Source organism: Dama dama, chromosome 32, assembly GCF_033118175.1.
Source record: "Dama dama isolate Ldn47 chromosome 32, ASM3311817v1, whole genome shotgun sequence".
In the NCBI taxonomy this organism is placed as follows: Eukaryota; Metazoa; Chordata; class Mammalia; order Artiodactyla; family Cervidae; genus Dama; species Dama dama.
Window position 1 is genome coordinate 44,561,514 of NC_083712.1, and position 15,205 is coordinate 44,576,718.

General features: G+C 47.7%; 1 protein-coding gene across 9 annotated transcripts in view; it reads left to right on the forward strand.

Annotated features, from left to right (window-relative positions):
- PSD3 (pleckstrin and Sec7 domain containing 3) overlaps window positions 1–15,205 on the forward strand; it is a 404,084-nt gene that overhangs the window by 368,949 nt on the left and 19,930 nt on the right. For 8 of the 9 annotated variants that reach the window (XM_061134564.1, XM_061134566.1, XM_061134567.1 and 5 more), the window contains one exon: window positions 6,210–6,353. In XM_061134564.1, the coding sequence (XP_060990547.1) occupies window positions 6,210–6,353 (144 nt within the window). Of the gene's footprint in view, window positions 1–6,209; window positions 6,363–15,205 lie in introns of those variants that run through there. The other variant, XM_061134568.1, reaches the window with a different exon arrangement.

The following is a 15,205-nucleotide window of genomic DNA, read 5'->3' on the forward strand; positions in this document are numbered from 1 at the left end:
CCAGAGCCCGCCTGCCCAGCCGCTCGGGGTCACGCTCTCAGCCAGCCACTCGTTCTTCCTAACCATCTTTCTGTCCAGCCCATGTCCCTCAGTCCAGACTCTGCTCATCTCAACCTCTGGTGTCCTGATTTTTTGGATCCTTTGCCTTGTCAGCACTAAATATTTGAGTAGGTATCCTTCAATATATGTATTGAATCCTTTTAATAAAATATATTATCAATATAACATAAGAAGTGCTAAACATCATTAGTCATTAGGGGAATACAAATCATAATCATGAGATACCATTAGGATGGCTATACATTTTTTAAATTTTGTATGAAAAGTAATGTAGTGGTGAGGTTACAGAGAAATTGCAACTCTCATATATTGCTGCTAGGAACGTAAAACATTTTGGTGGTTTATCAAATGATTAAATATAGAGTTAACGACGTGTTTAGCAGCAATTTCACTCCTACTTTGTTAACAGGAGAATGAAAACGTGGACTCACATAAAAACTTTTACACAACTGTTCACAGTAGTGTTATTCATAACAACCTAAGGTGGACATGGTCACCAGCTGTTGCTTGGATTAATGAGATGTTACATAGTCACACAACAGGGCTTGATTCAGCTGTTAAAGAATGAAACCCTGACACTCCCCAGTGTGATGAGCCTTGGGAACCTTGCTACGTGAAAAGCCAGTCACAAAAAGAGCGTGTCACATGATTCCATTCCAAAAGGTTCCTTTTAGGGGAACTAAAATATCATAAAATTAAATGTGATGGTTTCACAGCTCTGGGAATATATTTAAGAGCTCTAAATTGTACATTTCAAATGGGATATTTGTGTGGTAAAATGTGAATTATGCCTCAATGCTGATTTTAAAGCTTTCTCCCCAGTGGGTCACCTTGCCTGGGGCGCAGACACCCGGCTTTGGAGAGCTCTGGCAGCCTGTTCCTAGAACCAGATGAGGTCCTTCTTATCCAACTCTTGTTTCTCTCCAACCCATCCTGCACACTGCTAGCTAAAATAGGATTCCTTCAGCGTCATGTAACCACAACTGGCTTACTATCACCAACAAGACACAGTCTAGACTCCTTGGCATGAACTTGGACTACAGTGGTCCACACCTTTTCAGAGTAGGCAGCTTTCATATTCATTTATTAGACAGTTGTACGTAACATATGGGTGGGCTTCCCTTGTGACTCAGTAGTAAAGAATCCACCTGCCAGGAGGTGCAGTTTTGATCCCTGTGTCAGAAAGACCCCCTAGAGTAGGAGATGGCAACCCATTCCAGTATTCTTGCCTGGCAATGCCGTGGTTAGGGTACAGCCCTGTTAGCCTGGGTACCCTGCCTGTTAGCCTGGCAGGGTACAGTCCATGGGTTCCCAAAGTCTGATACAACTTAAGGACTAAAACAGCGACAGTGTAACATATACTAAGTGCTCAATCAGACAGTTAGGTTTCTATGCTGAAGCTCAGTAAACACTCCTTAAGGTCTTTGAAACCGTCTAAAAATGAAACAGTGAAACAAAATCTTTCCGATGGGGCTTTCAGCAGCAGCCCCTGCGGCTGTGAAGGCAGGTGTTCAGTCTTGATTCCTGCAGCTCAGGTTCGCTGAAGCTGCGGTATTTAGCAATTTGAATCGTTAATTGCCAGACAGATTTCTGGAAATGCCATTATCTCCTAAATCATGTCTACTTTAAAACAGTACAAGCAAACGGTCTGAGGTCTCCCTCTCTACCTTCCCCCGTTAAAAAAAAAAAAAAAAAAAAAAAGTCCACTTATTCAGCTCCTGCTTCCTAAGGGGTCCAAATGCCAGGTGCCATGCAAGGTGTGTGGACATTGTAAAAAGAGCTAAGACTCATCTTCGGCTCCTAGGTGCTGGATGTTGGTCAGGTGACTTCTACAAGCCAGAACCATGCCTGTTGCTCTCCCCCTGCCCAGCACCATACTAGACCCCCACGAGCTGAGAGAAGGGGAAATGAGCTCGCTCTGCCTTCAGAGAGCTTATAATCAGTAAGGAAGGTAAAATTTATAGAGGTTCAGGTATATTTTGTTAATAAGCATGTGGTGTGGACGTTTAGGGCTTCTCCAGTGGTTCAGTGGTAAAGACTCTGCCTGCAATGCAGGACCCATAGGAGACACAGGTTCGATCCCTGGGTCAGGAAGATCCCCTGGAGGAGGGCATGGCAACCCACTGCAGTATTCTTGCCTGGGGAATATCTATGGACGGAGGAGCCTGGCAGGTCACAGTCTGTGGGGTCACAAAGAGTTGGACATGACTGAAGGGACTTAGCACGCACACACGTGGACATTTAAATGCTATAGATACAGAAGTGGGAGAGGCTGTGACATCTGGGGATTCTGGCTTTGAATGGAAGTTGGAGAGAGGATCTGGGTTAACACCTGGGTGTCTGGGAGCCGCAGGAGAGAAGGCAGACGAGGACGGATGAGTTTACCAACAGCCTTGACGGCTGAGGTCAGCGCTGATCCAGGAGGGAGCAGACGGTTTTGAAGCTCATGGTTTCAGCAGCTCTTTGGGTTTTCAACAGCTGTCTGGAGGCTCAGAGTTGGGAGAAGGGGCTGCTGCTCCTCTGCATTTACTTCTGGGGCCTCCAGCAAGACTATCTTTTTGGATCTCCATGGCCTCCAAGAGGAAGAGGTTAGAAGGGTGATGAAGGCCAGGGTCTCTTTCACTGTTGAGTTCCTGGGATTGTGTATTCCATAGTGAGAAAAGTACTGAGCACAATGCAGGAGACGCAAGAGATGCAGATTCGATTCCTGGGTCGGGAAGATCCCCTGGAGGAGGGCACGGCAACCCACTCCAGTATCCTTGCCTGGAGAAGCCCATGGACAGAGGAGGCTGGTGGCCCACAGTTTATGGGGTCACTAAGAGTCAGATAGGACTGAGCACATGTGCATGCACACGCGTGTGCACGCACAAACACAGTGCCTGTCGCCTAGGAGGTGTGCAGGGGGACAGCTGTGTCCACCTCAGTCGTCCCTCCCTCCCTGCGCCTTGTGCTTGGTATAAAAGGATGCGGAGCTGCCTTGGGCCTGGCTGGCGGCAGAACCATCCAGCTGAGCCTCGAAGGGGAGGCTTTGGCCCTGCCTCAGCCCTGGACTCACTGCAAGGTCGTAAGCAGCTAGCTCATCTGTGCCCATCGCCTCATCAACTAAGAAATGCTCTTCACGAGATTAGAGTTTGGTGTCTTAAAGGAAAATATGAAATTTTCTTCAGAGTCAAAATACTATATAAGTAGGGAAAAATTCAATATTAAATGACATCGTTTGAAACTTGCCTTTTGGATAAAATTTCATTGTATGTGCAATCAAAGGTACTACCAATGTACGTCTGTTGACAGATAACAGCAGTTTTTCCTGCATCCTGTATTTACTGCCGATATTTAAGTTGTGACATCCTAATATGAACAGTTTCAGCAGGTACCTGCCTCTTGCTGTCTGTTCCTTTTCGTTGAACCTTGTCTGGTGCATTTCTGCCGTCTGTGAAACCCCTTCCATTCGTGTTGTCCTATGAGAGTGGGCTGCCCGCTCCCCTGATGGATTGTGAGGACAAAGTTAAAAGGGAGAAGACAGGGAGATCCCTGCTGGTGCGTCTTCCCTGTGGATGTTACAGATATAACCGTCCACGTGAGGCCGGGAACATGCTGCATCTTGTGCTGTTACCTTCCCACTTCTCTGGTTTTACATCCGTTTTTATCAGGAAAATCTGTGTGACTCCTCTGTTGTAGGATTCTAACCTTGGGGTAATTTGCATAGTCTGTACCTATCTAAGCCCATAAGAGGTGCTTAGAATTTTTATTTCATTAGTCAAAATAGATTTAAGAAGTATGGTTTTCTTTTCTGCTCTTCCCTTGACTTTAATGATCTTGACATTTTTAAAGATTACAGGCCATTTATTTTATAGAATGTCTCTTAATACGGATTTGACTGATAGTTCCTCGTGATTCTATCTAGGTTTTGCATCATTGGCAAGAAATGTGATTTTTAAAATATTTTTATTTTGAGATTATTTCCTTGATTCTTCATGAAGTCAGTGAGGTTGGAATAAAGCACTGCACATTGAATTTTGACATTTGTTTGACTGGGAATAAATTATACACGGCTTCCCTTGTAGCTCAGTCAGTAAAGAATCTGTGTGTAATACCGGAGACCCGAGTTCAATTCCTAGGTTGGGAAGATCCCCTGGAGTAGGAAATGGCAACCCATGGCAAACCAGTATTCTTGCCTGGAGAATCCCATGGGCAGAGGAGCCAGGGGGTCGCAAAGAGTCGGACTTGACTTAGCAACTAGACCACCACCACCACCCAAACCATACACTGTAAGCTATAAACTACAAATCACCATACTTCACAAATCTGGACTCAGTAGAAAAATGGGTCCAATATTTCAGCAGCCGGATCACAGAAGAGGAAGTCCTGTAAACATATGAAAGTGTGCGTCCTTACTTGTAATCAGGAAAACGTAAATTCAAATCATTTTATACCCATGAAATTAGCAACAATTTGCAAGTTTGATGTCACATCAAGTTTTGGCAAGGGTGTAGAACAATGGGAATCTTCAAGCCTACTGTGGAAATGTAAGCTGATGGAAACACTTGAAAAGTTTAGCGTTATATTAAAGATGTGCATTTTCTAAAACCCAGAAACTTCACCTCTTGGTGATCACAGATTTCAGAGACACTGTTGATTTGGTTTCAGGCCATTGCAATAAAATAAATATCTCAATAAAGCAGGCCACACACTTTTTTGGTTTCTCGGTGCATATAATGGTTATGTTACACTATACCCCAGCTTATTCAATGTGTAGTAGTATTGTGTCTAGAAAAGCAATGTATCTACCTTAATGAAGAAATGTTTTATTGCTCAGTATTAACCATCATCATCCGAGCCTTCCATGAAGTTGTAGTGGTATCAGCAAGGATCACTGATCTCAGACCACGGTAACAAAGTAATTATAATGAACAGGTCTGAAATATCTTGAGAGGTACCAAATGTGGCAGAGTGACCCACAGTGAGCAGTGTTAGAGAGATGGCATCATTAGACTTGCTTCACCCAGGGTTTCCACAAACCTTCAGCTTGAAAAAAAACATGACCTGCGAAGTGCAATAAAGCGAGATGTGCCTGTATGCTATAGGAAAACCTTGCTCATATTCACTGGGCAACATCTGTAAGGATGTAGCATTATTTATAACAACCCAGAGAAACTGGAAAACAAGTTAAATGTGCTTCAGTAAAATTTGTAGTCGAGGGACGTCAGAACCTCTACTATTTGGGAGGGAAAAGCATAGGTTACTACAGTTTTCAGAATAACAGCTTTCAGAAAGTTATTCTTGATGGCACTGCTTGTCTCAGAAAGGAAAAAAATATTTTGGGTAGGCCTTCACCCACAGTGACAGACAGGATGGCCCTGCGGAGGTCATGGCTTGGAGAAGTCCAATCGCACTGCCCTTAGCATGGGTGCTGGGTGCCTTGCCTGTTGGGAGTCTCTCTCAGGAGAGCAGGGGCCTGGCTGGGGAGGCTGGCCTTGGCCCTTGGATACCATTTTTCAAAGTAAGAAATGAAATACTTCCTACCCTGTCATTAAACAAGGATGTCACAGTCATCAGCCCTCCAAGGTGAGCCTAAGGATACTCGGGAAAGAGAATAGCGTCAATCAAACAGCCATCAGGCTACAGCTGCTCCCTACGGGGAGCCCAAGGTTAGCTCAGGATGTGAAAAGCACAGGATCCTGGCCCAGGATAGCTGAGATGCATATGAAAGAAATGATGTCAGGGAGTGGAGACTCTCAGGTGGCATCTTCCCATACCTAGAAAAGCCCTAAATTCCTTAACTTGGGGTATCTGGTTTCCTTTAACAGTAATCTTTTGATGCTAAGACTACCTGCCCTTTGTTGCAAAACTTCTTTATGACCTGACTCCTCCCCTCACCTCCTCCGAGCGGTTCTCTGAGGGTCACTTGAGATGCTGTCTCTTGAGCGCGGAGTCCTAAAAATTCTCACTGAATGAAAGGTAGCTCTCAACTTTTAGGTTGTGACTATCTTTTTCAGTGGACAGAAGGTGCACGTGGACCCTGGCTGAGAAAGCTGGTGGGATGCTGGATGAATGGAAGTCATTCATGATGAGGGGGCTTTTAAAATTGCACTGCAACTGTTTACTGATTTCATTTTCTCGATGCTCAATGGCGTAATGCTCCCCTGCAGGAGGAGCAGCTGAAATCCCACGAGACCAAGCTGAGGCAGATCACCACAGAGCTGGCGGAGCACCGATCCTACCCGCCCGACAAGAAGGTTAAAGCCAAGGAGGTGGATGAGTACAAGCTCAAAGACCACTATCTGGAGTTTGAGGTGTGTTGAACCTAAATGTCACAATGCCTGTTACCTGAGCTATCTTAGGATGTTTCCAGGAGGCAGGTTTTGTTTTTTTTTTATAGCTGCCTTATCTGTGGGCAACGCACCTTGACCCTCCCTCTCCTGGGGCTCCGGGCGGGGTCTCAGTCAAGGTGGCCCCTCATGCTCATGGTTCTATTTAAGCATCAAAGAATAACTGTCAGTATTTATGCTTAAAAGCAAATCGCCTGCTGGTTGGAATAGCATGTGCTGGCTGAGAGACCAAAAAGCAACAGTCGATGGACATGCCGGGGTGGGCAGCCGCTTTCTCTATTTCTGCATCTCTTCCAGCAGAGTCTGAGTCAGAAAAAGTACCGCGGAGGAAACGAGCTGCGGGGTGCCTTGCGCGTCTCCCGCACGCGCTCTGGCTGCTAGGCAACAGAGACAGCTCTCCTCTGCCTCTCCTGCCCTTCACACAGAGGCTGGTAAACCAAGTCCTGGCACATCCAGTACTCTAGCACGTGTGGCCACTAAACGGAATGGGGAGGATCTGTACAATCTGGAAAGACAGAAAATCTAAAAGCGAGTTGAAAGCACTGTGAACAGTAAATGTTACCTTTGCGTAAGGGGCTTCCCAGCGGCGCTAGTGGTAAAGAACCCGCCTGCCCATGCAGGAGACATAAGAGACACAGTTTCAATCCCTGAGTAGGGAAGATCCCCTGGAGGAGGGCATGGCAACCCACTCCAGTATTCTTGCCTGGAGAATCCCCGTGGACAGAGGAGCCTGGCGGGCTGCAGTCCACAGGGTCGCACAGACATGACGGAAGTGACTTAGCATGTACGCATCTTCAGATACATTGTCTCCCCAGTGAGTGTCAGGGTTATGTTTTAACTGTGACTACCGCATCAGCTGCCACTTGAAGACACTGAAAGGATCCTTGATTTTAAGTACATGGGCTTAGTCCAAACTAAAGAACAATTATCTTTTAATTTTTATATAATTTTTTTCTGTGGAGTGTGTTGAATCTGTCTTTAGCTATTCTTTTGCTTTGTAGATCTGATCTATTCTTATTCATCTTCTTTCCCATCTTACAATCCTGTTTCTTCCTTGGGCTTAAATCACAGCATCATCCGAGCACCCTCACCCTGACCCACCGCCCCCAGACCTAATCAGACCCCAGCGCCCAGCGCCCTCTCTGCTGCCTCTCCTGACCCTGCTCGCCACCAGCTCTGCCTTTAAGCCCCCTCTGCCCAGGGCCCAGGTTTCTTCACCTCTCTCCTGAACCCGGCAGCGCTTCTGTCTTCAGCTCATCCTACACACTCCTGAGAGTGTTCTAAGGCATGCTTCTGTCAATAGCTGCCCTGGGTTTTCCCCTTCACCTCCCCCAACAATTTACCTTCAGATAAAGTCCAGTCCTTAATCTGAGAGGATTTGGGTTCCTTCTGTCTGTCCACAGCACAGGTCTTCCCGCCATGACCTCCATGTAGATCGGTCATTTTTCTGCTACTTTACCCTCTCCAAACACACTGTTATGCCTTTGTTCATCTACTTTGAAAAGAAAAAAAGAAAGTTAGCTACTCAGTTACGTCCTACTCTTTGCGACCCCATGGTCTGTAGCCCGCCAGGCTCCTCTGTCCATGGGATTCTCCAGACAAGAATACTGGAGTGGGTTGCCATTTCCTTCTCCAGGGGATCTTCGTGACCCAGGGATTGATCCCCAGTCTCCTGCATTGCAGGCAGATTCTTTACCTTCTGCCCCAGCTGCTCTTCCCTCCTTTCATTTCTGAGAGTCCTGTTCGTCTTTCAGGGTACAGCCCAGGCCCCTCCTGTGAAAAGCCTGCTCTCAGCCTCTGGCCCCCGTCCTGCTTGGGGGCTCCTGTTGGGGTGGTTTCAGGGTCTTTGCATCTGTGGTCGGTCCCACAGTGTCTGCCGCCCGAGACTGTGAGCCCTCGAGAGCAGGGGCCTTGGGTCCCCTTCCCATCTCTGCCCTGTGCTCGCTCGTTGAATTGGACAGGGTTTCATGGAAGCTTTTAGAAGTCTTAGATTTCAGAGTTATAAAATGTGGCATTTGGTGCTGTGAAGATCTATGTACCAGTTTTCTTCATGGCTAAGCAAATCCTTGCTCTGTGCAGATGAAGAAAAATCTTCCTTTTATTAAAGATGAAGCTTTATTAGCTAGAACTTTGGAAGCCTTCCCAGTCAAAGACTTCTTGAAAAAATACTTTTTAAAAAACAGAATTACTAAGCGGCTCATCTCTGTCCACACCTGTTCGGTCTTGGGAAATGGGAGTCCTCAGAAATCTATCACAGTTCTTCACACGTCTGGAGTGGCTTTCAGCTGCCAGCCTGTTAGTTTCACACGTGCTGATTAATTTCCCAGCTCCTCAGGCCCCTGCTGCCAGCTCACAATACCTCGCTCTGAGCCCTTGGCTCCAAGGCCGTCAGTCTGCACCCAGGAGGCAGGGGTGGCCGCAGGACCAAGGAAGGGTCACCCCCGCTAGACGCTCCCCCCACTTTGAACCTCCTGTTGGAACCCTTTTTCTGGAAATGTAACCCAGCCAAAGCCAGCATTTCCATTTCCTGACATAGGCTTTAGATCAGCCTTTATGTGGGTAAGTCTTGCTTTCATCAAATCGTCACATCAAGGAGCGTGAAGGTTGCGTTCCAGGACTTTGGCTCGTTAATATCTTCCCATATGGTAACACATCGGGCATGTTGGAGTGTCTCTCGAACCTCACTGACCTGTGAACCAGAAAGGCGGACAGTCCCCTCGCTTCTTAGAGGTTACCTAACAAGGTTTTTGTGAAGTAGTCTCTTTTTTTAAGAGAACCGTTACTTTTCAGTAACTGAAAGTTGAAGTAGTGTATCTGTGGGGTCCACTCCGCTGTTATTTCAGCCACCAGGCTCTGTCCTGTACATGTACCTGCAGTGATGCCCTCAGAGCATCCAGCTTTCTAAGGCTGTTCCCCGGATGGGGGTCTGAGCATGATGGACCAGCCCTGAGGGGTAGGGGCGAAGGTGTCTGAACTTCAAGGACCCTCCAGTATACTCGTTCATTGTTCTTTCCTCAGCTTCTGGAAGATGGACTGAGACTCATACGTATTTGAGTAAATAAATAGAATAAGGCAACATCAGAGGAAAGCTTAGTAGGTGCCCTGAAAACAAAAGTGTTAAGCAGACAGCAGGGTCTGCAGTTCCCTGTGACCCCGGACGGGCAGAGACCGGAGGGGCATCTTCAGTCCCACCGCCGGCCTGCTCTCACACCTGCTCCGGTGGTAGGGACTCCCTGCGGTTTCAGAGCGGCTCTTGTAATTTTCACATCTTGGTAAGAAAAGCACCTTCATTTTGTTAGAATATTAAGTCCTTGGTAGTAACACGGTTGTTTCTAACTGGATGCATTTCAGTTGTTTATATCCCAGGTTGCTCTGAGTACAACAAACAGTTCTTCAGGTGGGCCAAATTTGCAGCACTTAGAAATTCTCTTAACCCCGACTGACAGTAAATAATTAGAAACTCTGGTAAATAAGAAGGTTCAGGGGTGGGTTTTGTTTGTTTAAGTTGAACTTTCCTGAATTACATTGTTTATTTTTGGCTATTCTGGGTCTTCACTACAATGCACAGGCTTTTCCTCCAGTTGCAGCGACCCGGGGCTCCTCTCTGGTTTCGGTGCGCGGTCCTCTCATTACAGGGGCCTCTCACGCTGAAGCGTGGGCTCCAGGGCACGCGGGCTTCAGTACTGGTGCCAGCTTGGCTCAGGAGTCGTGCCTCCCGGGCCCTGAGCACGGGCTCAGGAGTTGTGGCACGCGTGCTTAGCTGCTCCTCGGCATGTAGGAGCTCCCTGGATCAGGGATCGAACCCATGTCTCCTACACTGGCAGGTGGCTTCTTTCCCACTGAGCCACCAGGGAAGCCTTGTTTATTTTTGAAGTCTATAAAAAGTCCACAGAGAACAAGGAGACTCACATCAACTTCAGCCTGAGCCTGTAAGAAGACAGCACGCTATTACTGACGGCAGCAAACTCCGCTCAGAATGACTGTAGTTCACCAGGTCCGTGCCTCTCTCTTTTCTGCCTGTGCAGTGGGAGATTGGGGTGGGTGGTGGGGCATTGCTTTGTTCTTGATTGAATTGGTCCCCCAAAGTCGTGGCTGTTGATTGTTTACAAGGGTTCACGTGGAGTCTAATCTCACCTCTGCAAGAGTTGTTAGGCGTCACAAGTCTGTGTAAGAAACTCACCATCATTTCCCAGTTTTCAAAAAATAAATATCAGAAATAGCTCCACTTCCTTTTGACTTCACTTACTTCTACTCTATTCAGCTCTCTTTTCACTTAAAAATGTTGAATCGATCTCCACGTTTCTGGTGCATTTGGAAATTTATCAGGATGTGGGACAGGTGCGTGGTGTTCGTCACGTGAAAACTTACAAAGCTCCAGCTGCTCGAAGCACAGGAGCCTGGGCTCTGCCTGAGGCCCCTCGGCCCTCAGAGGAACGGCCCTGTTGCAGGAGCTCCCTCGCTAGCACTGAACGTGGCCCCAGAAATTCGGCTTTTTGTTTCTTCATAGTTGAAGTGAAGATGATGTTTGCTCCAGGATGTTTTTCAAGTGACATCTAAGATGTTTTCCGTGGCATAAGTTATTAATAATTCTTAGACGTGAGTAGGCTAAGGGCAACGCTAGCAGTTCAAACCGGGCAGCTGGGCTGTCAGAGGCTGGCTGAGGAGGGAGTACTGAGGGCAGGCGCCCAGCAGCTCCCGCGTTCACTGCGGCACCACGGAGACCTGGCAGGCAGCACAGGGCACTTCACGACCAGCAGACCTGAGGTCGGGGCATTTTCTCTGGCCCTCGCAGTGCTGGATTGGTTGGTGCTGAGATTTGAATGCGATTAGGGGAGATCAGCAGGGCCCTCCTTCCACCCCCAGTACACCCAGCCTGGCAGGGTCCACGTTTGTGTGGCAGCCTGGCTCCTGAGCACACTGACTAGGCCGTTCCTGTATAGATGCTGCAGACGCTTGGATGTGGTTTGTGCCTTAGAGCTGTGAATATGGGCTTTGAATCAACTGTCTCTTCATGGTTAGAAAGTGGACACTTCCAGGTACGTGTGTTCTCAGGTTCCAGTCCAGCAGGAAGAGAAGTCCATGTCCCTGATGGCTCAGCTCTGTTCTGCTCAAGTGCAGAACAAAGGCCCCTTGCTGAATGGGCTGGAATTCAGCCATGTGCTCACTCCTGAATTTCAGCCTGGAGCAGAAAGTGCTTATGGATTAAGGCAGGCAGGACCCACACCAACCACATGGCTTGAAGTGCAATTTTAGCAACAGCAAATGTCCATTCTAACAAGACATGTAAATCTCTCTAAATTTTAAATCGAAAAAAAATCTAGGACATTCTTGAGGCATGCTGCATCTTTTTCTGAATATCTAATTTTTGGTAGCATGTAAAATGGCATGGTTCCTTCTGAAACTGATGTACTTGAGAACAAGAGCACATTCCATATAGTGCCATTAAGGAGACTCAAGACAGCTCATATAGAGAAGGGCACATAATATGCATTTATGGTTGTAGGCCCTCAGTTTTACTGTGGGGTTATTTGTTGGCATGGTGGGTAGGTGGGCGGTTTTGATGTATTTCTTTTTGAACAGATTCTCTGACTGTGATCTTAGCTCTGTCTCTTCAGATGGCACAGTTTTTATCTGTCAACATCACATAAGTAATTTTCACATTATGGACCACTTCACCTCTCATAGGAGCAGTGAGTGCAAGGACATATCTCAGGGCACTGCCAGCTGTCACCGGGCAAATCTGTCACTGAAACAAGATGATCTTGCTGCTAATTTGTGAGTGGACTTGGTTGTAAACATACAAAGATAGCCATGATCACTTGCTTCCTCCGGAGTGAAAGTAAGGGAAATTTTCCCACCTTCCTAGGAGGTTAGCAGCCAGTCTGTCTCAGGGACAGAGTCTAAATCCAGTGGCATCTCCTTTATAGAAAACAGCACAAAGGTGATTACGTGTGGATCTGAGAAGCTAAGATGTGGCAGGTTAATTGACTTCTTGCAGAAGTTGAGGGATTTTCTTTTTCTTGTAGAAGACTAAGTGTTAGAGTCCAAAGCTAGAGACCCAAGTCCAGCAGCTGCCCAGACATACAAGTCCAGCTCACATCAGGGGTTTTGCGCTACCGTTTGGAATTGCATTTTGTCCGGCACGGTGAGCGAGAGGGCTGCAGAGCTCTGGGTTTTCATCTGTAAAAGATGACGCATGCTTTTGAAGGGAGGAGAAGCTTAGCAACAGGGAGGCTCTGAATCACATTTTAAACAGATGATTGAGAAGCAGAACAGAGAATCAGTCATGGGCCCTGCAGTGACTGTCCTTAAATCTGTCCTCACGCCTGAAATGTCTGCTCTGAGGAGCGTCACTGCTTGGGGTGAAGGTACTGTCTGCAAGAAAAGGGCACAAAAGCTTGCAGTTATAAAACAGTGAAATGAGGGAAAGGGATGGCCTGGAAGTTAGGCCACTTTAGTCTCATCCTTCTCTGGACTTCAGTTTCTGGCTATGAAGATGAGATGGAATTGGGTGAGCTGACCTATAAGGCCCCTTCTCCCTGTGTATTTTTGCTGTGAGTAGCATACTGACCCTGATGCTGGGGAAGAATGAGGGCAGGAGAAGGGGGCAACAGAGGACAAGATGGTTGGATGGCATCACTGACTCAGTAAACATGAGTGTGAGCAAACTCCCAGAGATGAGGGACAAGGAAGCCTGGCGTGCTGCAGTCCACGGGGTCACAAAGAGTCCGACACAACTGAGCAACTGAACAATGTGCTGACATCAATTAATGTATTAGGTTAACTCACTCTCACGATATCTCTAAGAGTGTTATTAAACATAAAACAAGAATATTTCAGTTTGGGGATATCAGATGATCTAGACTAGCTCTGTCCAAATAGAGATATAATGCAAACCACACATGTAATTTTACGTATTTAGTAGTCACATGTAAAAAGAAACAGGTAGAATTCATTGTAATAAGATTTTTCAATTTAACACAGTATGTCCCAAGTGTTATCATTTCCATATGTAATCAATATAAAATTTTACGATATCTGACACTCTTTTTTCTCCGTAAGCCTTCAGACTGTAGTGTCTCTGGACACTCGGGGCCCAGGGAGCCACTCGGGCGTGTTCTCTGGCTCCCGCACGGGTCGGTCTGTCTAAGAGCCAGCCCGGAGCGGAGGCGCGCTCCCGGGATCGCGGGGTGCAGGTTTCTCGCATAATCGGAGAGGCCCGGCTGTCGGGCTCACGTCAGACTCCGAGTCCGCCCTGCTCTGGCCGTGCCTTGCTTGCTGTTTCGATCGTTATTTCTGGGTGGGGATCTGGTGTGAGCGCATTCACCAAGTGACCTGGGAGAATAGAAACCCCCGTCCGTCTCCCCACAAAGCAGTTCTCTCGGGAACAGTGTGAGCGGCCGGCTTCCGGGTCCCCTTAGACCTCTTGGTAGGTGACCCTCGCGTCCGTCACTTTTTGCTGAGTCCTGGTGCCATGAGCCATTTCCTGTGCGAACTCTTTTTTTTTTTTTTTTTTTCCTTCTTTTTTCTTTCTACCCAGAATGCTTTATCTCTGTCTAACTACATTAGGCTTCTTCCTACTGTTGCCTATAAGAATCTATATGCTTTTGATGTAAGAGTTTTAAAAACTCGTTTGCTTGGGTCCCCGATCTGATTCAGGGGCTTCTCGGAGGGAGCAGGCTTCTTCAGTCCTTGCGGTGGATCTAAGTTCAGAATTACTCATTAGACTTATAATGGAACTAATGTTTTCAGAAATGTTTTTCTGAAAATATTAGAGAAAACTCAGATGCAAAAAAAGCCTGTTTATACCAGGACTGCCGGCCCAGCCCTCCCCGGAAGGCCGGGGGCCATTCCCCCTGCACGGGCTTGTTGCGGGAGCACCTGTCGGCCGCGGTGGTCCCGGGGGCTCGGCCCACGCGCAGGACGGACGCGTGGGCGCTCGCTCGGGACGTGCCCGCCCTCCCCAGGCCCGGCCTTGGACAGCCGTGTGCCGGGTCACCACGCCTGGTTTCCCTGAGCTTCCGCTCCCCGGGGCGGTCCTGTGTCCTCCGTGAGTCACGACGCCCCCCTCGGGGAGGCCCGGGAGGTTTCCTGCCGCCGCTCGCTCCCCGTGTGGACCGGAGGCTGGAGGGAGTCAGGGGCATGCCGAGGCCTGGTCACTCGTCCTGGGGTCCTCCGACTCCCCAGGACGAAGATGCTTTACCACGACGACAGGCTCGCCAATTGGCCACGGAGCCAGAGAGATGCTAGGAGGACATTTGAACCGGGCCTGTAGAAGGTGCAAAACGGCTATAAGCTCAAAAGCCATCAGTGTATTTAGGGATGACGTGTCCTGGGAAGTCGATGGGGAAGGTGGTTTACCTTCGAACTTCCTCAGATCCTACTTTAAAAATTTCCTAGAAAGACCGGCCTGTCCCCTTGGCTGGCGTTGGCATTTTGGGAGTCATGGTGTGACAGGCCAGCTACTGCGATGAGTCCCACGAGCCTGCTTCTGAGGGAAACCATGGGCGACGTTAGGGAATCCCGGGGCAGGCAGAAACACAAGACAGAAGCCGAGAATGAGGAGCGGGGCCTGTGCAGGAACGCTGTCATAACAGACTGAAACTTTGTGTTAGATGTGAGGTCCCGAGGGAAAACCTTAGAGACACACTTTTATCCCATGGGAGTGAAATTTAGCCTCTAATCCAGATAAGTAGTGTTTCTCCAGCTCAAATTACTTATCTTAGGTTTGTAGAAACTCGGCTTCACATCTCTGTGCTTCAAAGGACAGATTTTTTTTTTTTTTTTTCCCATTTTGCTGAGCAGCAAATTTGTTA